Raw genomic sequence first — 22977 nt, 5'->3', positions numbered from 1 at the left:
GCGATGAAGTTAATATGCATTGCTTAGATATTTTTATAAACTGCTAAGCGAGTTGCATCTTTCTATTAACGCTAACAAATACGTATTGCAAACGAGTTGCTTAAGAGCATACGTCATTTTGCTGGAATGAGTTCTACGGAAAGTCACGTGACTATAACTAAAGAATTCGTTATTTTTTTCATTCGTTATTTGTGCATAGGAGTCTATAATACAGGAGGTCCAAACAATGTCAAGACGAGGTTTCAAGAGATTTTAGCTCTAAGGCGTTACTTGTATCAGCGCCACGGAAAAGCCCGTAGAAAGTACTATTGAATTAATTCAGTGCTCCATTTTGATGTTTTTACAAAAATTAAAGTGTCCAAAGGAATAAAAATAAACAATTTTTTTAATATTTAATTTATTGCATTATTTTGTGATATTATTTTATTTATTATATTACTTTTTAATATTATTTAATTTATTTTATTGCTTTTTTAATATTATATTATTTATTTAACATACTTTTAATAATATGTTAAACTATCATTGAACTACTAAATCGTTTTTTTGGCGATTGTCTTAAGAGTTGGCGTGGCACTAAACTAACCTTATGGAATTGTAACCAATAAATTGTTCAACAATAAATAAATGAAAAAAAAATGAAGAGAATGCATATATATTATGGGGGATTCTAATACATGATCCATCTACCACTGAAAATATTTTAAGTTATCACTGTAGTCTATCAGAGCCGGAAGCAGAATTTTTATGTACCAGCCAACTCTGGTAGTCGAACATACGTCACCTCATTGGGAGGCGAACTATCTAGCCCCTGAGTAACCACAGCTGTGTAGTTTCTGTTTATGCATAAACAAATGCCAATTGAAAAATTGTGGCATAAATAGATTTCACAATTCATCAGTCAACTAGTTTCGATACCCTCGCATGGAGTTTCTTATAGGTACCCAAATTAATCTAATCCAAAAATTGATTCAGTGTGATAGTAAACCCAGATTCACCCTGCGTTATTTACGCACAACCAGCTGATTTCAGCGGTCTTCTTCTTCTCGAGTTGCAGGTACCCAATTGTGGCGAATAGTCTGATTATAGAGTGACAAAAAAAATCTATTTTCAGATTTTTCTTCTCAAAATGTTCAAAATTTTCACACTACTTATATACAAATGTGGCATCTTTTCAGATTTTCATTTATTAACATTCAACTTACATGGTCTATACCTTTTGTAAACAGACCATATGTATAATTTATTCCGTTTATTAATAGTCTGTTTAAATTTCCTTTATTCCACATGCTACTTGCAAACAGAGATAAACCGAATCGAATATTCAATATAATGCGGTTTCCTGGGAAACGGAAATTTAGCTGCGACAGAGTGCTTTACTCGAAGTAACTATGTATGGTTTCCTGAATGATTTCAAGTTTAATAGTTTAATTTGCGCTTTATCAAATGGTATCCCAAACATTAATATTATACAACTGAACTATTGGAATGTTTTAATGCGCTTAATTGTTATTTTGAGTTACAATAAGTTTGATAGATCAATCAGATGCGCAACATTTAGTCATTTATTGTTCCATTGTATGTTCTGAAATAAATGGAGTGTGGAATGTAGAAAATGCAATAGTGTATGCAATGTAAACCTTGAAAAGATTGGAAGCTGTTAGTTATTTTTATTCTCGGCTATTGTATAGGAACTCTGGATAAAACAGATAGCATGAAAAGAGTTATATTGTTTTTATTAGTTAACTTGTTGTAAATGTAAACAGTGGGGGTTCCGCGTTCGGCTGACCACCTGACCGGAACATCCGTTCCTGCACCCCAGAACCCAAGGTGATGAAAACTGAGATGGGTACAGTAGGCCTTGGCCCTGTATGGGCTGTTGCGCCACTGAGTTTAGTTTAGTTAACTTGTTGTACACTTGGAATGGAAGGTACCTTCTTAGTGCTCCTAGAGTATGCGATTTTGGATTAATGAATACAAAGGAAATAGACGACACTATAGCATTTAATATTTACAGCTATTTACATGTTATTTTATAGTTGTAAGTTTAATTGACTCTAGTTATTAAATACATTATTATTGAGGAAAAATATTTACATTCATTATTTCATCAATGCCCAAATATATAGAACATCAGTTACATTACATTGGCCTGTGTAGGGGGCAGGGAACTGTCCTTACATCAGAAAGGTTTTGGGTTCGAATCATGGGCAAGGCATGGGTGTTCTTTCCTTCCCTGTACTATCTGTCCTCACCGTGGGGGCGATATTGGCCCAACTAATATGGTGCCCCTGAAAGAGAGGTCAACAAAATTGTCCTGTAAATGCCTGAATTGTCGGATGTTAACACAGGTGGGCATTGGAATAAAAAAGTTACATTACATTTATATAAAATAAAACTTTGATGCGTGTGGTCTTACTAACCTTGCGCACTGCACACTAAACCCTTATTATGACAGATTTGATCAAGTTTTAACAAAAATTCAAATTTAGATAATTTTCTTAGTTGTACGAATTTATAATTTTAGATATTACTTGGAGACTCCGCCTCCTGCTCGCTTCGCTCACCAAACGTCGTTTTTTTCCTTCAATTTTTTTCTTCTTAAAAGTAGATATTTTTCTTAAGAACAGAATACTATTTGTTAATAAACTGTAAAATTATTTTAATTTTGTATTAATGAGAAATATGATGTAGGAACATTTTGCTTAGATATTAATCGATGCAAAATGAAAGATTATCAAGATTAAAAAATAGTCTACAGCATTTTATGAAAAAATCAAACTAAGGAAGTAATGGTTGTCTGACACAATAGGAATGAAAAAATTGAAAAGAGATTTTATTTCTTATTAGAGATTTAACTCGTTTACGATGTAGGAAGATAATCTTCGAATTGGAAATCAATTGGAAGTTCAAAACAGTAATCAGTTTAAATTGGAAATGGTTTTTGTTTCCCTGGAATAAAGTTTGTTATAAATTTTAAAAAATTCAATATAAATGGAAAGCTATCTATCATTCTCTCTCTCTATCTCTTAATTTCTTTTTACCTTTTGGTCAAACGCGACCTTATAAAATAAAGATTTGTAGAAAAATAAGCAAATTTTCTCACAATAATTATGGATAAATAATCATTATTTAAAGCAAAAAAGTAAAAATAAATGCGATTTAAACACAATAACTTTTGATTAAATTGAAGTGTCGAGAAAAAACCCGCGTTAAGTTTATAGACAAAAATGGACTTTTCAACACGCTAAATTACAATTCTACCATTGCATATATGCATTTGAAAAATAATTAGTTTTCGAACACTTTCAGAACATCTTTATCAAATTATATTATTATAACCAACTTAGACAGATAATTTAAAATAGTTTTTCGAGTGCTTCTAAGTAAAACATTTAATATATCTTGTATCGTAATAAATGAAGTTTTAATACAAAATTTATGTTTGTTTCTTAGTTTTCATTTAGGCTTTTTCGACGTTCACTTTTTTGAAAGAAATAATAAATAGTTAAAAAAATTAACCCAATAGTTCTTTTTATTTGCCAGTATTTAGAAATTTTATGCCTAATTTAATGCAGGTTTGTCTCAAAATATTTTAATTTTCTTAAAATAACTGGTTTTTGAAAATTTTCAGAGCATCTATTTATCAAACAATGTAAGTTTAAGCAACGTGAAAATAATTATAATAGTTTTTCAAAAGCCTCGAAGTAAAATCAATTTAACTAGTTTTATGCTATGAAAAATGAAGTTTTAATGCAAAATTTATTATCGTCACTTATTGTCTTTTGTAAAGGGCTTTTAATCATAAATTTGTTGAGTGAAATTTTACCATAATTTAAAACATTAAATAAATATTTTTGCTCTGCATTATTTATTCACCATACAGTATATATTTTTTCTTATTATTACGAACATTTGAACAGAGGTAAAAAATTCTTTATCTTACCCCATGCAATAAATATACTTATTATATTATTTTATATTACTCCCTAGAGTTTTTATGCTTATGGCAGCTTTCATAAATAATGGAATTTAGTGCTTCTGAATTAAATATAATAAATATTTTAGCTAATGATATTTAGAGATATTAATGACAATATTTTATACCATTTAATAAAGTTTTAATAGCTGTAATTTATTCAAATTATAAATATGTGGTGAAAATATGGAAAAAGTAATTACTAATCATTTAAAATTTGAATTCTTAAAATTATTGTAGCATAAATTAAAGTACTTAAAAAATGCAAAAAATTACAATTATTAATAACAGTAACATTTATTCCGCTTATTAATTTTTAATGCAGTATTATGCAGTTCAAAGTGCATAACACTAATACAGATCGTAACAATTATTACTATAAAATCAAGTTTTTTTTCTAAATTAAATTTACGCGAAGTCTAGTAGGATTTAATTTTTCTTCAATGTATCATTTTGAACAGTGAAGGCTCATGGTATATAGTGATATGTACCACGTTAGGTTGATACGAATTCTGCACCCGGCTCGCATCTACTGGCATAAATTATCATCGGTGTTAGACGGATCATTTGTTAGAATCCCCGGGTAACCATGGGAGGTTTTCGTGTTTTTTCTCTCCACATAACATAAATGTGGATTAGTTCTGTAAAAAGTCCTCCGGGAAGGCCAGTTTGTCCCTATGCTTAAATCAGGAGTTCTTTGTTTTCTGAGTTGGGTTCAAAATTATAATGTTACATTGGTAGTTATAAACACCAGCTATAAAATAAAATTTAAAATCTATGAGTTTGTTAATTAACAGAACTAAAGATGTAAGCTAACTCACCAAATTCAGTAAGAAGACTGGAAATTGATAAAGATTAACGACTTTTAAAAAAATAACTGAGCTAATGTAAGTAGTGAGTTATTTTAATCTATCTGTTTAGAAATAAAATTTATTCGAATAAAAACTATTATTTCTAAGACGCGGTGTGAATTGCAAAGTTTTCTTTACTAAGTTACAGATCGGACTTTAGTTCCATAAATTGATTATAGCTGTCATTGAAATTACTTTCTTAAGTCTGTTACGATGACAATTTTACATTGAAAATTTTCTTAAGTTTGTTACGATGTCGTGACGTTGAATATTTCTTCTTTAAAGAGTCAGAATCATAAAATGGAATTAAATTAACACTCATATCCAATTTTCGATTCATAGTTTCCAGTGCTTCTGCTATTTTGACATCCATGGTATCATTTTCTGATTTGTTATCCCTAATTTTAGAAGACACGTCTTCAAGCTTATTTAGAAGATAATTTGTTGAAAAATTATCACTCGACTTGCGCGTCAGCACTATTGAATAAATTGCCATCACCAACGCAGCAATAAAAAACAAAATTCCTGTGACAATTATCCAAGCCAGAATATTAATATTTTTTTCTTCCGAAGTATTTTTCTTAAGCAATGTGCTGTTTTCAAATTCTGTAGAACCGTTTAATTGTTTTGAAGGTATGCCTTTAATTATGAGTATAGTTTCTTCTTCCTTTTTCAGAGATGTTTTTAAAGAATCGTTTAGAAACGTCGTTGAAAGTTCGTTAAATGCAACCTTTTGTTCTGATTTCGAAGATATTGTACTATTTCTCCGGTGCGATAAATGCTTTCTAAGAAGCATCAGAGCAACATTTAAATTCTTTCTGAGCGAATGATATTCAATACCTTTCACTCTGGTCTCTACAATTTTGAATTTCGATAAAGGTTTGGTCGGAATGACTTCGGAAGTCCTGAATTTCCGTTCTTTCGCATTTTTCCTGATTTTAAATTTTCGTCTAGTAGATTTTCTGTAAAAGCCGGAAATAGTGGCAGATTGTTGTCTATTTTCCAGAGGGTATTCAGATTTATAAAATTCAGTAGAGATGTAGCTAGAATGTGGATTCATATTTTTAAGAAATGGTTCATAACCTTTACTTGGCGAATTAAGTAGCTCTTTTCTATTGGCATCTGTGTTTTCCTTGACTTGAAAAAAAGCGATTTCAGATACCAAGCCATCGAATTCGGTAAAATCATCGTTGAAAACTGTATCGCTTATTTTATTGAGAAAATGAGGTTTATGTCTTTCTTGTAAAGGCTTATTTATGTATTTGTTCTTTATAAAAGCTGATTTCGCCAAAGATCTGCTTTTCTTTACTTGTGTTACTGCAGTTGGTTCAACACTTGAAGCTTTATAGTATTCAGATTCTGACGTGATTTCATCTTGTTCTATAGTACCTCCAAATGCTATAGTACCATTTAATTCACTTTCACTGTCATTGAAAATTGTTGAATTCTCAGTTGTTTCAGTATTTGATTCATTTTCACTATCATTGGAAATTGTTGAATTCTCAGTTGCTTCAGCATTTGATTCATTTTCACTATCATTGGAAATTGCTGGATTCTCAGATGTTTCACTACTTTCGTCAATTTCCTCTGTTATATTTAACGTCAAATTTTCTGCTGAAGTAATATTTTCTATATAATCAAAGAAATCGCCACTTACGTTAAAAACACTTACTGTATTTTCCTCTAATGTAATATTTTCAGTATTAAAGTCCTCATTAAGGTTTCGTAAATTTGTTGTATCTTCTTTCTGTGTTTGGTTAACCAACGATTTGTATTTTTCATTGGTATTGTTTCCGTAACTACTGCCAGAATCATTTGATATTTCTGTTAATTTATCAACTTCATTTGGAGAGGTAACAAAATTCATGGCTGTTGTAATTTTCACATTTAACAGTTTTTGAGATGTTGCAGATTCGGTTAAAACTGACGAAGTTGGAATATCATAAAACATATTTTTTATACTACTGCCATTATCAGTTGACTTATCATTTATGTTGGGAAAAGAAAAACTATCTACTGTTTCATTTGATAATTTCGTGGAAGACGTAGTAGATTCTATTTTATCATAGCCGTCTTCAGTAGTGTAAAAACGTGCATTTGTTACGGTTTCATTTTGTTTTAGAGTAGACAATGACATTTCAGCGTCATGAAGCTTATTTTTATTGCTGCTTCCATCAATAATCAGTGGATTTGCACCTGTGCTCAGACTATCAATGGCATAATTTTCCTTATTATGTAAAACTGCCATTGGTTCTGCTGATATTATATCTTCAGTAAAATTAACACCTTTTTCAGAAGAAGTACAATTTCCACAGTATGAGTCCACAAACACTGTTATAGCAGGCTCTTCCGAATATGCTGTTGCAGGAATTATAAATGGATCATTTGTTGCATCTCTTTTGACGCCACTGAAGTGTGGTTTGTCAGAATCTACAGCAATAAAATCTAAATGTGATGATGTAGGGCTCCAATCTTCCTCATGGAGTATTGCCTGCTTTGTTTTTTCCAACTCTGGTTCAAGCAGTTCAAGTTTTTCTAGTATCACAGGAGTACTTGTATCTGAAACAACGAGGGCTAATTGCTCTGATGTCTTCGTTAAATCTTCGTCATCAAGCTCTGGCTGTTTGGTGATCTCCAAATCTATCTCCATCAGCGGAGTTATTTCTGTTACTTCTGAAGTAATTAAATCTACTTTTTTGAAATGTGGCATGTATTCATCTCTTGGTAAATCTGAATTTATATAAGTGAGTCGTGATAGGTCACTCCTGCCTGTCATATCTGAAAAAAATATATTTAATGGTAAAACCGTCGATATCGTTGACGTATCTGAATCTGTCTCTCCTAATATCTCAGTTTCTGTTGACATAACTGATTCTGTATCACTATATAGTTGAAGTTTTTCTACTTTTGGTGCCATTTGATAAGCTTCATCGAGTTGCAAAAAATGTTCCGTATCTGGCGTAACGTATCCGCCTTCACTGAAGTGTGGCTTTTCTTCTGATAGTTCCGTACTTGAATATGCTTCTTTGAGCTGCTCAAACTCTGTTATATCTGGTGTAATAGATTCTTCTTCACTAAACTGTGGCTGTTCCTCTAATTGTTTCGCACTTGAATATGCTTCAGCGACCAGTTCAAACTCTGTTATATCTATATCTGGTATAATAGATTCTGCTTCGTGAAAGTGTAGATTTTCTTCTGATTGTTTTGTATTTGAATATGCTTCATTAAGCTGCTTAAACTCTGTTATAACTGGTATAATAAATTCTGCTTCGTGGAAGTGTGGCTGTTCTTCTGATTGTTTCGTATTTGAATATGCTTGATTGAGCTGCTCAAACTCTGTAGTATCTGACATAATAGATTCTTCTCCTCTAAAGTTGGGCTGCTCTTCTGCTTTTCTTGTATTTGAATATGTCTCATCAATCTGCGGAAACTCCGTTGTATCCATCGTCGCTGAATCTGCTTCGTTGAAGTGTATTGGCTCTTCTGCTTTTTCCATACTTGAATCCTTATTGAGCACTAAAAACTCTCTTGCATCCATCGTAGTTGATTCTGTTTCATTAAAGAGTGGCTGCTGTTCTGCATCTAGTGTACTTAAATAAGCATCAGTGATATCTATAAGTTTTGCTATATCTGTTAGTTCTACCACTACTTCATCGTTATATGGCAACTCTGTCGTAGTTAATATATTTAAATATGAGCCATTGTGTTGGGGAATTACTGTTCTTGGGGTAACTGAATTAAAGTTTTTGAACTGAGGCAACTCAGATGTGATAGACGCAGCTGAATCTGTCTCAGCACGCAGACGAGAATCTGTCCTTTCTGCTGTGTCCAAATTTGTATTTTCAAGTTCTTCTAACTGTTCTGTAGTTGAAGAAGGGCTAAAAGTGAATCCGCTGTATTGTAGTACTTCTGTATTCTCTAATGAATTTGAGTTGGATTCATTGTATTGTGGGACCTCTATTGGCTGAAAAGAACTACCTTGGTTTAAAAAGTTATCATTTTGTGTTTCACCATGCATATATTTGTTCGTGAAGTAGTCAATTGTTTGTTCAGAATAAATTGTAGGGACATCTGTAGGAGCATCATAATCTTCATCTTTTAAAACTGCATTTATAAACTTGTTTAGGTGTTTATTTACACTTCTTTTGAATCTGGTTAAACCATTATTTGCCGTTTTGTGCAGTTCATTTGATACTTTCTCTCTTGCACTTGTTCTCACTTTACACTTCAAAGATATACGTGATAAGTCTGAAGAAAGTTTGCTTTCATTCTCTTGGGTTAACTTTTGTTTCAGTTTTGCATTTTTGTTGAATAATGGAAAAGACATAAATATGTAAGAGTTAGTATTGTTTTTAAATGCTATTATACTATTTACAAATACTAATAAGAAAATCGTTTTTGGAAATTTTTTTCTAATTAAAGCAAGCATAACTGATATTGCAATAGGAATGGAATATTTAGTTAAATTTTTCCTTTAAGTGTTTACATTAAAGTGTTTAGAACCGGGAGCTATTGTTTAATTGATTTATTTTGTTTTCTAACTTTTCAATTGTTCGATTTTTCATTGTTTAAGTCTATAATTAACAAGTGCATGTAAACAGTATCATGCATACTCTAGGGAGCTATTTTTTATTGTTTAGATGACGTGGTAAGTTCTAAGTTTACGAATGTTTTTATAATTTATATTCATGCTAAATATCATAGTAAATGTAGTTGATTTTAACCAATTAAAATTTGCATATACCATAGTTCTTTTAAAGTTAACTAAGCTCTGGGTAAGTGTGAAACTCCAGTACGTTTATTTAGGTAGCAGTTTAAAATTGGAATTTTATGTTTTATGAGCGAACAATGTTTTTTTTTTATTCAATTACATCTATCTACATTTGTCAAACTATACTTGGCTATAAATCAATCTCTTTAGAGCATAAATCTCTATCTACATATTCGTCTGGCATACTCAAAATATAAATAAACTTTTTTCTTTTATCGATTTCAAAAATAAATATTTATTATGTTATCGTTTTCATTGCAAACTAATGATTTAATTTGAACGCCAACAAACGTATTTAATTTAGAACTATTTTACATTTTGGCTAAAATTTATAATTATATCCGTTAAAAATAATAAAAATTTTAATTTATTTTAAGTTGAATCAATTTAATACTAATTATTATTTCATCTAAAAATTATTTGAACTTGGCATTGTTTAGTCTAAAAAAAAATAAAATTTGACCTGTTTGTAATTATCGTTTTCATTTTTATATTCATATTAATATCTGCTCTGAAGTGACTTCTGTTCATTTTTTTTCTAGAATTAACTAAAAGAAATACTTTATTTTTAAAATAACATTGCTAAACATTTCTGTGATTTGTTGCCGGGAGTCATCTAATTTGTTTCACATTATATTAATGATCTAAGGTTTAAAATTAAATCCAAAGAAGTCATTCATTTGAAAACATTTTGTAAATAATTGCCTGTAGTTTAGTAAATCTAAGCAAGAAAACCAACATTTTTAAAGAAGGCTGAACTGAGAACATCAAAACCTATTTAATTGCAAAAAAGAACTGAGCAATCAAATAATGAGCAATCAAATTATCTCTGGGTATTTTTATTCGCGTTTTTGTAGTTTCTAATGACAGTTGGATAAGTCAAGCTTGAAATATCGTAGTAAATTAAGTCACGGAGGAGCGTTTTTCGTTTGACAAGAGAGCACCGCTATGGTGTAACTGCGACTTAGCTCAGAACCTGACAGATAGATGGCAGCATCACTGATTCGTGAGGCCATTTTCCCCTAAGGCGTTTTCTACAGATTTTTGTACCAATGGTACTACTGCTCAGTAACAGACTTTTGATTCTACGAATTTTACTAGCAGGTATATAACATGTACTCGTTGGTTCTCAGCGACTTGGAGGATTGAACCCCGACCCCATCGGACGAATATCCAATGGACCATTAGGCTACCGAGGAACTTTTTTACACCGTTTTCTCCACTAGTGATTTGACTGATATTGATCACCTTTTTATCGTTATCTCTCATAAATGCCAAAATTTACAACCCCTAACATACAACTAGCTTTTATTTTTTACAGATAGAGGTAGTGATTACGGAAAATCCTGTAAAGCATTTAATACTAAAGCAGGATGAAATAACCGATAATCTTACTGGTTAATAAATAGGAAAATATACTATATCAAATAATTGTTTCTATCAACAAAAATATTTAACACATCAGTTTAAAACAAACGGAAAGAAATAACGAACTGCTTAGCTAACTATTCTAACTAATTCCTTGTTACGGCAAAAGAATATTTACCTAACCTCAATTATAAAAGAATTTTGTGGTATAAAAGAAAAATAATCAAAATACTTTTTTCTCTTACTTTGTCGGATTAACATTTAAAAAAAAGAGTTCTCATTTTAAAGTTAATTTAATTAAATTTTCCTTTTTTTCCTACATTAGAGATTGGAAATTTTTTTTGTTGTAATTTTTTGAGTTAATACTTAAAGTGCTAAAACTAATAAAAAATGATTTTAATGAAACTTTTTAGCAACTCTGGTTGATGAAAATTAGTTTAGAGTAAATTATAAATTTTTAATAAGCCATTGTCATTGATTTTAATAGGTCAGAGCATTTTTCTTCGTTATTTTTAAGCAATTTAACAATTATTTACTGACCTGTTTCGAATGGAAATTTAAACATTTTACATCGAATTTATTACATTTTTATTATTTTTCTGAGCGTTAATTGCGTTTCGCTTTGAAAATTTTATGACGCTTGTTTTGTTGCAGTACCAATTAGGTTTTGTTGTAGGGCTTATTTGTATGATTTCCTTGTGACCTCATCTTATCGTAGTCCTCATTTGGATGACTCATTTGTATTCTAATGCTATCGTGGTGTTTTTTTTTGTATAATTCCCTTGCACATACTCATATTATCATAGTGCTTATTTGGATGATTTTCTTGTATCCTCAAGTTATCCTAGGGCTTATTAAAATGATTGCCTTGCATCATATTATTGCAGTGCTTGTTTGGATGATTCCAGTGTGCTTTTATGTTACTATAGTTCTTATTTGGATGATACCCTTGTATCATCAAGCTATTTTAGTGTTGATTAGGATAATTCCATTGCATCTTCACGCTATTGTGGTGCTTATTTGGATGATTCCCTTGTATCCTCATGATATTGTAGGGTTTATTAGAATGATTACCTTGTAACACATTATTGCAATGCTTGTTTGGATGATTTCCTTAAGCTCTCGTTTTATTCTAGTCCTTATTTTGGATGATTTATTTGTAACTTCATGCTATTGTAGTGTTTATTTGCATAATTCCCTTGAGCATACTCATGTTATTGTAGTACTCTTTTGGATGATTTTCTTGTATCCTCAAGTTATCCTAGGGCTTATTAAAATGATTGCCTTGTATCATATTATTGCAGGGCTTGTTTGGATGAAAATACTGTATTCTCGTATTACTGTAGTAATTATTTGGATGATACCCTTATGTCATCAAACTATTTTAGTGTTGATTTGGATACTTCCTATGCATCTTTACGCGGTTGTGGTGCTTATCTGGATGATTTCCTTGCACTCTCATGTTATTGTAGTACTTACTTGAATGATTCCCTTGTATCTTCATTATATCGTAGAGTACATTAGAATGATTACTTTGTAACATATTACTGCTGTGCTTGTGTGGACTATTTCCTTAAACCCTCGTCTTATTATAGTCCTTATTTTGGATGATTTATTTGTAACTTCTTCCTATTGCAGTACTTATTTGAATGATTCCCTTGCTCACTCTTGTTATTGTAATACTCTTTTGGATGATTTTCTTGTATCCTCATGTTATCGTAGGGCTTATTGGAATGATTGCCTTGTATCATAGTATTGCAGTATTTGTTTGGACGAATCCACTGTACCCTCGTATTACTGTTGTAATTATTTCGATAACGTTTGTCTACTTATGCTATTCTAGTGTTTACTTGGATAATTACTTTGCATCTTCCCGTTATTTTGGTGCTTATTTGGATAGTTTCTTGTATGCTCATGTTATCATATTGCTTATTAGAAGGACTATGTTATATCATATTGTTGAAGTGCTTGTTTGGAGGATTTCTTTGTACCCTCATGCTACTGTAGTTCGTATTTGCATGATAACCCTATACTCCCATACTATTGTAGCGTTCATTTGAATAATTCTCTTTCATCTTCACATTATTGTGGTGCTGATTTGAATGGTTCTTAGCACTCACGTGTCATTGTAGTACTTATTTGGATGATTCCATTGTATCTTCATGTGGTCGTGTTTGTTTAGAATGATTCTATTGTAACCTTATGTAACTATAGTAATTATTTGTTGATTCCCTAACATCTTACGACTTCAGGTTATAAACCAGCTCTATGTAAGAAATCTAATGAATATCTCTAAAATATTTTTTAACCTCTACGAATCAACTTAATGGATAATGTGTCCGTTTACTATTGAGGATTCACTGGTTCTAACTACTAATATGTCTTATTGACTTTTATTTTACTCTTAGCTCAGCAGTATCACACACAGTGCAAAGATACAATGTTCTTGGTGGCAAACTGATCAGCTATAAAATGACCTTTCCAATCGGGTTGACCTTGAGAAGCTTAGGTGGTTTTTTTCCATGTTCAACACATGTTCGTTTCTATTAGTTTCATTTAAAAATTTCTATTAATTTCAGCACAGAGATTAACATAAAAATTCGAAATTATGCAGTTTCACGTTTACGCACTGCTAAATATTACAACTGTACAACGCTGGTAATAAATTAAGAAAGTTTAACAGAATTAGTTTAAGTATTTAGAATTCTGAACTTTGCTCTTTTAAATCTTTCCTTTATGTATTGGAATTTTCGAAGTATACCATTGTGATACGAAACAAACGTATTTCTTAAACCTAATTTTTTTGTTGACATTTTAGAATTTTAAATGATAGAAAGTTTACTAAACGCTTCTAACTGCAAAAAGGATTTTTTTGCAGTCATTTAAGCCGAATGAATTTTTAAAAAAGGAGAAAGGAGTTTGTTAAGTCTTATATTATTAAAAAAGTTTACTGCTTGCTCGGCTTACTTGATTTGTTTACACTATTCCCTTGAGCTTAAATAGCTGACAATAATTTTTTTAAGAACACATTTAAAGCAATAGTTGTCTTGAATATTTTTTATTTATTTTAATCTCCATTTTCTCACAAATAATACCTAGCGTAGTAGTAGAAGCATCAGTAGATACATACTTTAAATTGAAAATCGCTTCGGGTATTCCTCTCCTTTTGAAACAAATTCTTCTTTTTAAAACTTGAGTAAATTAAAATACAGTAAGCGAAACTTTAAGTAGCTATCTTTTGCATTAAGTCATTAATTAAGATGCATTAGGGAGCCATTATTTCCTTCGTAAGCCAGTTAATTTTTTAGCATGAAAAGCAAATTAGTCATTATTAGTTTCTGTTAGATGATTTTGGTAGCTTTTGAAGTATTTTTTAACGAGTCGTTTAAAAAATTTGTGTAAATCAACGGGTAGTTTTTGTTGTTGTTCTTGCTAAAATCCATAGTCCATTGGACTTAGTCTAGCTGATCTAGCTGATCTAGGCTGATCAAGTCCAAGAGGTCGTATGCTTTCGTTGCTATGAATCCTCTGAGGAAGTAAATAACTATCAATGGGTGCTCATTAAAGATCATGTTTGGTGAGGCCTAAACAATGAAGAATCTGTTCTGGCAGGCAAAGCATACGACACAAATCAAAAATTTTTTGTTTTTGTTGTGATAATACAAAGTTCTAAGGTGTCCACATCAAAAACGATTGAATGTAGTTTGAGCTGCAATAGCTCATGGGATAGAGCTTTCCCCTTCCAATGAGGTAAACCAGGTTCAAATCCCAGCAATGAATATTCGATACGAATTCCGCACCCGGCTTGCGCTGACCACAGTGCTGACGTGAAATATCCTCAGTGGTAGACGGATCATGCGTTTGAGTCCCTTTGCCGCCAGGCTAACCATGGGAAGTTTTCGTGGTCATCCTTTTCGATCGTCAGTTAAAATCCAGATGCTACCCGAACTAGGAAATGTGAGTACCTTGGCCTATATCATTAAAGGTGATCAATTCGCAGCGAAAAACTGAACATCAGGATTTCGCAATTTGGTAAAACAGGAATTGTTTTAGGACGTAACACAGATACTACTACAGGAACAAGGTTTTATTTTCATTCTTGCTGCCAGTCACATAATTATGAATAGACTCTTCTGGAAAATTATTGATTAATTCAAGAGAAAGTTGCTATAAATAATGCTTGGATAGCTGTACTGTACTTTTATTTCTACTATATTCAATACACATTATCAAATGCATGGTAGATGCGGTATTTCAAAGTATCGCGACTTGCGTGCATTTTAAAAAATTCCGTATCCAATAATGGAACTACATATTGTTTCTAGGGCTGGTACTTGTAAATTTGCCTACATTTTTTTGTTCCATATATTTGTCATAAGTAGGGTCAAAATATATTTTTAGCAGTTAATATAGTGCTCAAAAATTAATATTTTAGACGAGGGTTTTTATAACTGCATTGCAAAATACACATGATGCTAGGGGGAAACATATGAATCAGAGATATTAATGTTATAATAACATATCATCTATTCTAAGTGACTCACTGCAGTTTGAATCACTTTGAAACCAATATTTTGGACTAACTAAGAAATAACGTGTTCGTAGTATGTGGAACAATGATGGTTTCTAAAGAGATTCTTATGTGATACCTTCAATCCTTATGTGATACTTTGTGATACCTTATAATCCTCATGTGATACTTTGGGATACCTTATAATCCTTATGTGATACCTTATAATCCTTATGTGATACTTTGTGATACCTTATAATCCTTATGTGATACCTTATAATACTTATGTGATACTTTGTGATACCTTATAATCCTTATGTGATACTTTGTGATACCTTATAATCCTTATGTGATACTTTGTGATACATTATAATCCTTATGTGATACCTTATAATCCCTATGTATACTTTGTGATAAATTATAATCCTTATGTGATACTTTGTGTTACCTTATAATCCTTATGTGATACTTTGTGATACCTTGTAATACTTATGTGATACTTTGATTAAATTAAGATCTGGGACAAAATTTTATTTTGTATACTAAACTATGTAATGTAAAGCGTTTATTTGCTTCGAAAAAAAATGTTTGATTGCTGTGAGAGTTTAATACAATATCTATCATTTCAAGAATAAGAAAAAAAGAAAAAAGAACATTGGATCTATTTAAATTAATAAACGGGAGAACTGCCGGAACACTTCTAGTAATTTTTGCTTTTTAACTTATGCTTTTGTATAGAAAATGAAATATAGATATTTTATTAAAGTTGAGAGGTAGGTAAAATTCGAAAAATTTTTAACTTAAAAGTTTTACGTTTATCTTTACGCGTTGTTATTAGCAAAATTTAATTTTTTTATCAAATTGAGACAGACTCTTAATTTCTGATACTTTTTAAAATAAACATCAACATAGGAATAAGGCGGTACATAATTATGTTTACTAATTATTATATGTTTGTTAATATATCATTAAGATAACTAGCAAACTCGCAAAAAACATTCCAATTATTGGAAAAGAACTTATTTTCTAGAATTTGTTTAGTAAATAACGAGCTGTATATATTTTTTTAACATTTAATTCTATTTTTTCTAAAGTAAGGATATACTTTTGCCTACATTTTGTGTTTTGAAATGGTTCTTTCTGAACGTTTTATTTATGTTATTATTTTTTTGAATTTATAATACATTTAATCAAATATATATAACTGCATGGCGAAAAAAATTATGGTAAATTACCGTATTGTGTGGTAAAATCTTATAAACAGTAATTTTTATAGTAATAATTACAGTAAAATCGTTGAATTTATCTAATTGGGTATAATATAAAAAAAAACACAACTACTTCCACTTAGTAGGAATAACATTTACCATGACGCAATGCTAAATTCTATGCCACTATCCACATAAATCATATATTAATCAAAAATCGAATATCAATTACTTTTCTTTATAATGCAATAAAATCTGGCGAGCAGCTATTTAAACGATCAAGCACTTCGTTTGTTTATTTGTGGCTTGAAGTTAGGCTCGCAGAAAACGCCGTTCATGGGTTAAATTTAGTAGGAATAACACAACCTGTGACGTAGGCTATAGTATATCCAATTGTTACTGTAAAAATTACGGTATAATATTTCACGGTACAACTGGATTTTACGATAAAATGAATTTTACTTATGATGCACCCAAAGTGCTGGTATTTTATACTGATATTTGATTCGGAATTTTATACAGTGTATAAGGTTGTTGCGTTTGGAATCTGATAAACTTTCTCTTAATAGTTTTGTCGAAAGACCTGCTGCAAGTTTGACTTTTTAATGTTAGTTTTAATCTTCGCAATTTTTGTCATGCCTTTACAAATATTTAATAGATTCAATACAGACAACTCCAAGAACAGTTTAAACAAAGAAATATCTTGTCTGAAAATAAATTTGAAACTATTTTTTATACTTTGTTATTTAAAAGGTATGTTGAAACACGAACTAGAACAGATTAAAACGCAATTCGATTTTTAAAAAAAGCTTCCAATACCTACGTTAAAAACTTAGCAACTTTTAATTATTTTAAACATAACAGTGATAACAAAAAAGAACATCATACCCAAGAACGAAACAGGAAAAACATCAGTGGAGTAACTAGATCACCCATCAATTTTTAATTTATTGTCGTTTTCAAATAAATGATCTAGTTCATCACTTTTCATTTATTGTCGCTTTCAAATAAATGATCTAGTTCATCACTTTTAACAAGGTATACACATTTTTATATCGTATTTACAGCATAATGTTAAAAGACAAACGACCAAAATTTAAACGAAATGGTTTTTACTGTTTTGTACACTTCATACATCAATAACAATTGATGTTCAACCGACTGTTCAACTTACTTCCTCTTTCTATATCTTTTAACAATATTTTTAAACTGTATTTAAGTTCTTTTTAATATCTTTTCCCCTGATATTTGAAAATAGAATGTCCGATATTATATTATATTTTATTTTATTATATTTTATTTTAATAAACTTACCTTCTAAAATAATGTTATTTAAGTCTGTTATGTTGCCTTTTTCTATTGCAAAAATTTGTGGCAAATGGAGGTAAAAGCATCTAAATTCCATCTCAGTTCGATATCAGATCGATCTTCAATGCTGAGAAATAACTTCTATAACTTATTGCTTTGCATTGCTGATATTCAAAATTCTATTCTGAGTCTTAATAGCTAGAAAATGTTTCATAAAGGAAGTTTTTTACGAAGAGAAAATAACAGGTGGACCAGAAAGGTTCAATAGATAGATGATGCTTTGGAGAAAGTCTCTTTTCGAACGGGATCTGTCTGAAGATAGTAATTTGCTATGATTCTCCAAAGGATTTTCAATTAAAAAAAACTTGTTCCTAAAGTGTTAAAATATGTTTAAAAAAGGACTATCGTTTTAATTTACTAAATCATGTGATCCATCATAAAAATTTGATAAAAAATCAATGTTGCACTCTTGGGTAAGGAAAATTTATAACTTTCATTTCTTTTTATAAAGAAATAGCGTTACTATATTCTCACTATGAAAAAAATATTACTTGAAATAATTAGTATATGATTATAAAATAATAATATACATTTTATTCAAAAAAGATTACATTATTTAATAGTTATAACATTTTAAAACAAGGTTGTTCTTTTAATAACCTTAACAAATTCAATTTTAAATCATTTCAGGGGGTCATTTTCAATTTAAAAATTTTCCTTAAAAATTGAATGATTAAAATTCAGAAAGGATTTCGAAAATTCAATATTTTAACAAAATCGGTTAAATATTTACTGAAATTTTCCTTTATCAAGAACTATTCGATCGATTTTATGAACGAAGTATAAATTTCTTTTTAATTCTCTGGAGTTTGAAACTGTGTTTTTATATTTTTTTTCTGATATTTGAAAATAATGACCTTAACAAATTCAATTTTAAATAGGAGCTACTTAAAAATTTATCAGGGGCTCATTTTCAATTTCAAAAAATACGTATTAAAAGGAGTGATTAAAATTCAGAATGGATTTCTAAATTTTATTAAAATCGGTAAAATATTTAATTAAATTTTCCTTTCCCAAGAATGATTCGACCGATTTCGTGTACGAAGTATAAATCTCTTTTTAATTCTCTGGAGAATTGCAGTTGTGTTTTTAAATTTTTTTACTGATATTTGAAAATAATATCCTTAACAAATTCAATTTTAAATAGGCGCTACTTAAAAATTCTTCAGGGGCTCATTTTCAATTTTAAAATATACGTAAAAAAGGAGTGATTAAAATCCAGAAAGGATTTCTAAAATTCTAAATTTGAACAAAATCGGTCAAATATTTATTGAAATTTTCCTTTCGCAAGAATTATTCGACCAATTTTCTGTACGAAGTGTAAATTTCTTTTTAATTTTCTGGAGATTGCAATTGTATTTTTATATTTTTTACTGATATTTGAAAATAATTACCTTAACAATTTTAAATTGGAGCTACTTAAAAATTCTTCAAGACCTCAATTTCAATTTTAAAATATGCTTAAAAAAGGAGTGATTAAAATTCAGAAAGTCATTTCCAAAATTCTAAATTATAACATAATCGGTCAAATACTTACTGAAAATTTTCTTTCTCAAGAACTATTCGACCGATTTTGTGTACGAAGAATGAATCTCTTTTTAATTTTCTGGAGATTGCAGCTGTGTTTTTATATTTTTTTTACTGACAATTGAAAATAAAATGCCTCAGGTTCTATCAAATATATTAGTTTTTATGAAGTGATATTTTAAAATAGTTCTATTTTTGTCAGTTATTTTGTCATTCTCTATTGCAAAAATGTCTCGCCAATGGACATAAAAGCATCTAAATTTCATCTCCAGTCGATATCGGATCGATCTTCAATGCCGGAAAGTAACTTCTATTACTTATTGCTTTGCATCGCCGGGATTTAAAATTCTATTCTGAATCTAAATTGATAGAAAACGCTTCACAAAAGTAGTTTTAAAAAGAAAAATAACAGGTGAACCGGAAAGGCTCAAGAGATAGATGATGTTTTTGGAAAATCACTTTGCGAACGCTATCTGTTTGCAGATAGCAATTTACTTCGATTCTCCAAAGGATTTGTACTTTAAAAGAATGTAGTTTTTAAAGTTGAAACATTTTTACAAAGAGTGCGAATGTTTGTGTTTACTTTACGAAACTTCATGTTTAAAAAGTAGTAGAAGTTTGTAGAAGTTTTGTTATGCATTTTGCGATTGAAAATTCTAATTCAGTTTAATATATTTTAATAATATATGATTCAAGGAACACATATTATTATTTAACAATTTTAAATATTTTAGACAAGTAGTTAAAACAACTTTTTTATGTAGGGGAGAGTGGGGTCAATTGTAACGTTTTTTATTTAACTATTTTTAACTAACAAAAAACTCAATATATTATTAGTATTAATTGACAGACGAGTAAAGTAGACTATCCTCTACTAGAAAAAATAAATAAATACCTTATTTTAAATGTTATTATATTAGTTATTAACAATTTTTGACAGTCGTGCACTTGTTACAATTGTCCCCACTTACGGGGTCAATTGTAACAGTTCATAAATTCAACTAAAACATGGTTAATTATACATATTATCATAGTTGTGATATATTATTTTATTGATCGAAATAGTAGTGATATTTTAGGAGTAAAAATAATAATGAGCAGAGACCTAAAGGGTTAAACTTTTAACTTTANATCTAATGTTATAGCTGTTTCATAAGAAAAGTATAGATTTATCTTTAACTTTGAAATAGAGGTAGAAAAGAAGTTTTAAACAATTCGTCTAACACTACATAAATTACACCGGGGAATAAATTTATGCAAATGCTTGATATTGTTTAACTTGTGTGATTTTAAATCTGAAATACGTTTTGATTCCTCCAGACTGTAGATTATTTTTAAAATCAGATTTTAGTCTATTTTTTGTCGAAATGTACAATTTTAAAAGCGTTATATTTAACAAGGGATTGCGTTTAAAAGTTGTGACAAACTTCTTTAGAAGTTAGAGCACATTGTTAAAATTAAAGCTGCATAGAAACTAATACTCAGAAACGTCATCATACGTTGTTAGGGGCGCAGAAACAGTTTATAATATTGAAGAGCATTTAATGGCGCATGACGATATTTCTGGGAATGGGTTTCAATACAATTTTAATCCTGATAACGCGCTTTAACTCTCATAGCAGTTTATAACAACATTTATGCGATTTCCTGCTATATTTAACGTTTTTTTTTACTTGCATTTTCAGATAAAGAAATAAAAAATGTTATTAAAAAACTGGAGTTTGGAGAGTGAAACCGATTTGAAATTAGGGATATTAAAGTATCTAAGATCTGCTAAAAAGCCTCATGCAAGAAAAAAAATCCCAAGTGCTATTTACATGACATTTTTTTAAGAAATAAGATATTTAAAAATGACAATATTAGCTATGTATTTCATGATTATTCAACACGTAAAATTATTCATAAGAATAATATTTATAAAATTTTTATGTTAGTAGCAGATTTCGTCCCCTGCTTGCTTCGCTCCCCAATACAAATGATTGCTTGTGGCAAATTAAAATTTTCACTAAAAAAATTTTTTTTTTCTCCATATTCCCATGCCTTTAGTCTCCTATTTTTTAAAATTTTAAATTCAACTTAGAAAGCAGTTTTCCACAATCCCCAAGTCCTTGGTGCCCATGGAAGTTTTCAAACGTTAAAAATTTAGAAACTTTTTGACTTAAAAAAATTTGTCAACTTAATCTTTATATTTCTCTTCTATTTTAAAACTTTTGTACTTAGCAATGATCATGTTACAAGAAGATAGTGGAACTCCCACCAGATCGCTTCAACTTTTAAAATGTAGACAGCCATTTCACTGACTACTTTTTAAGCAATTCAATTCATAATTTCTACGCTTCCGAGATGCCAGAGACCTTAGTAACCCTTCCCTATCATCAAATTTTTTCATGCTGTGGTAGTATTAATTAATAAAAACGTTTGTTACTGTTTTCGTAGGCCATTACGTCGAAGGCTGCGATTGTTCTTGGTTTCCAGTGGCACTATCTATGGCCAAGAATTTAACTTCTGCCACTTCTACTCAGGGTGGACCCATCCATACATTCATTCATTCATCCACAAATAGTAATTTTGACCTGGACCAGAGAACAATCAATCTCCAATTCAGTATCCACAGAGGTATAATCTGTTATGAGAACATGGCGGACTTTGTGACTCGATTGATTTAATGTGCACCGGTCACCATTTACTACCCGGGGAGAATTCAGCCGGCTGTATTTGGACTTCCATTCTCACGAACGAGTAAATGATTAGGTTGTTGCAATAATATATAAGTTATGATCTTATATATCAGGGATTTCTAACTTACATGAGACTGGGGGCCTCAATTAAAAGCACAAATCAAATGGTGGGCCACAACTTTATCAAAATTTAATGTATGATTCTTTTATGTTTGAAGGAACATTAAATATTACTGTCAGCTTTTTACTAAGTTGTACAAAGTAAAAGTATTGAATTACAAATTAAAATAAGAAGTAGATTTTAAAAAATACTTAATTGTTACTAATAATATTTTTAAAAATATGAATTAAATAATAAAAATTCAGGCTACAGTAACTTTAATGTGCACCTATGTATTAAACTATTAATGTACAACAGATATCTAGTTGTTAAGATATAAAACTTTAAAAGGGTTGGCATTAAAACTTACATAGTACCACACAAAATGTTTAATGAGAAAATTGAGGTTTGTCTGCTGCAACCACCAGAGAATAGACATTTACATTTTAAATTTAAAATTTACAAATGTGTGTGTAAATATTTTCGTAAAAAATGAGTGGTTTCAAGAAGTTAAATCGGAGAATTTCATCGAGAAAATTTTTGATGCACACATGCTGAAGACAAAAAAAAAAGAAAAAAAAGAAAATGCACAAATACAAAAAAAAATTAAATTAAAT

The 22977-nt window shown here is 30.0% G+C and overlaps 2 protein-coding genes across 2 annotated transcripts in view; one reads left to right on the top strand and one right to left on the bottom strand.

The window, feature by feature from the left end:
• The window catches only part of LOC107441534 (sodium/potassium-transporting ATPase subunit beta-like), a 136041-nt gene that overhangs the window by 100109 nt on the left and 12955 nt on the right, over positions 1-22977 (top strand). The window lies entirely within an intron of this gene.
• LOC139425843 (uro-adherence factor A-like) lies at positions 5039-9157 on the bottom strand. The gene has a single exon (XM_071181840.1). The coding sequence runs from the start codon at positions 9155-9157 to the stop codon at positions 5039-5041; it is 4119 nt and encodes a 1372-aa protein (XP_071037941.1).

The sequence above is a fragment of the Parasteatoda tepidariorum genome, chromosome 6 (assembly GCF_043381705.1).
Source record: "Parasteatoda tepidariorum isolate YZ-2023 chromosome 6, CAS_Ptep_4.0, whole genome shotgun sequence".
NCBI classification, from domain to species: Eukaryota; Metazoa; Arthropoda; class Arachnida; order Araneae; family Theridiidae; genus Parasteatoda; species Parasteatoda tepidariorum.
The sequence above is the reverse complement of the archived record's forward strand: the minus strand, read 5'-3'. Positions and strand labels throughout refer to the sequence as shown.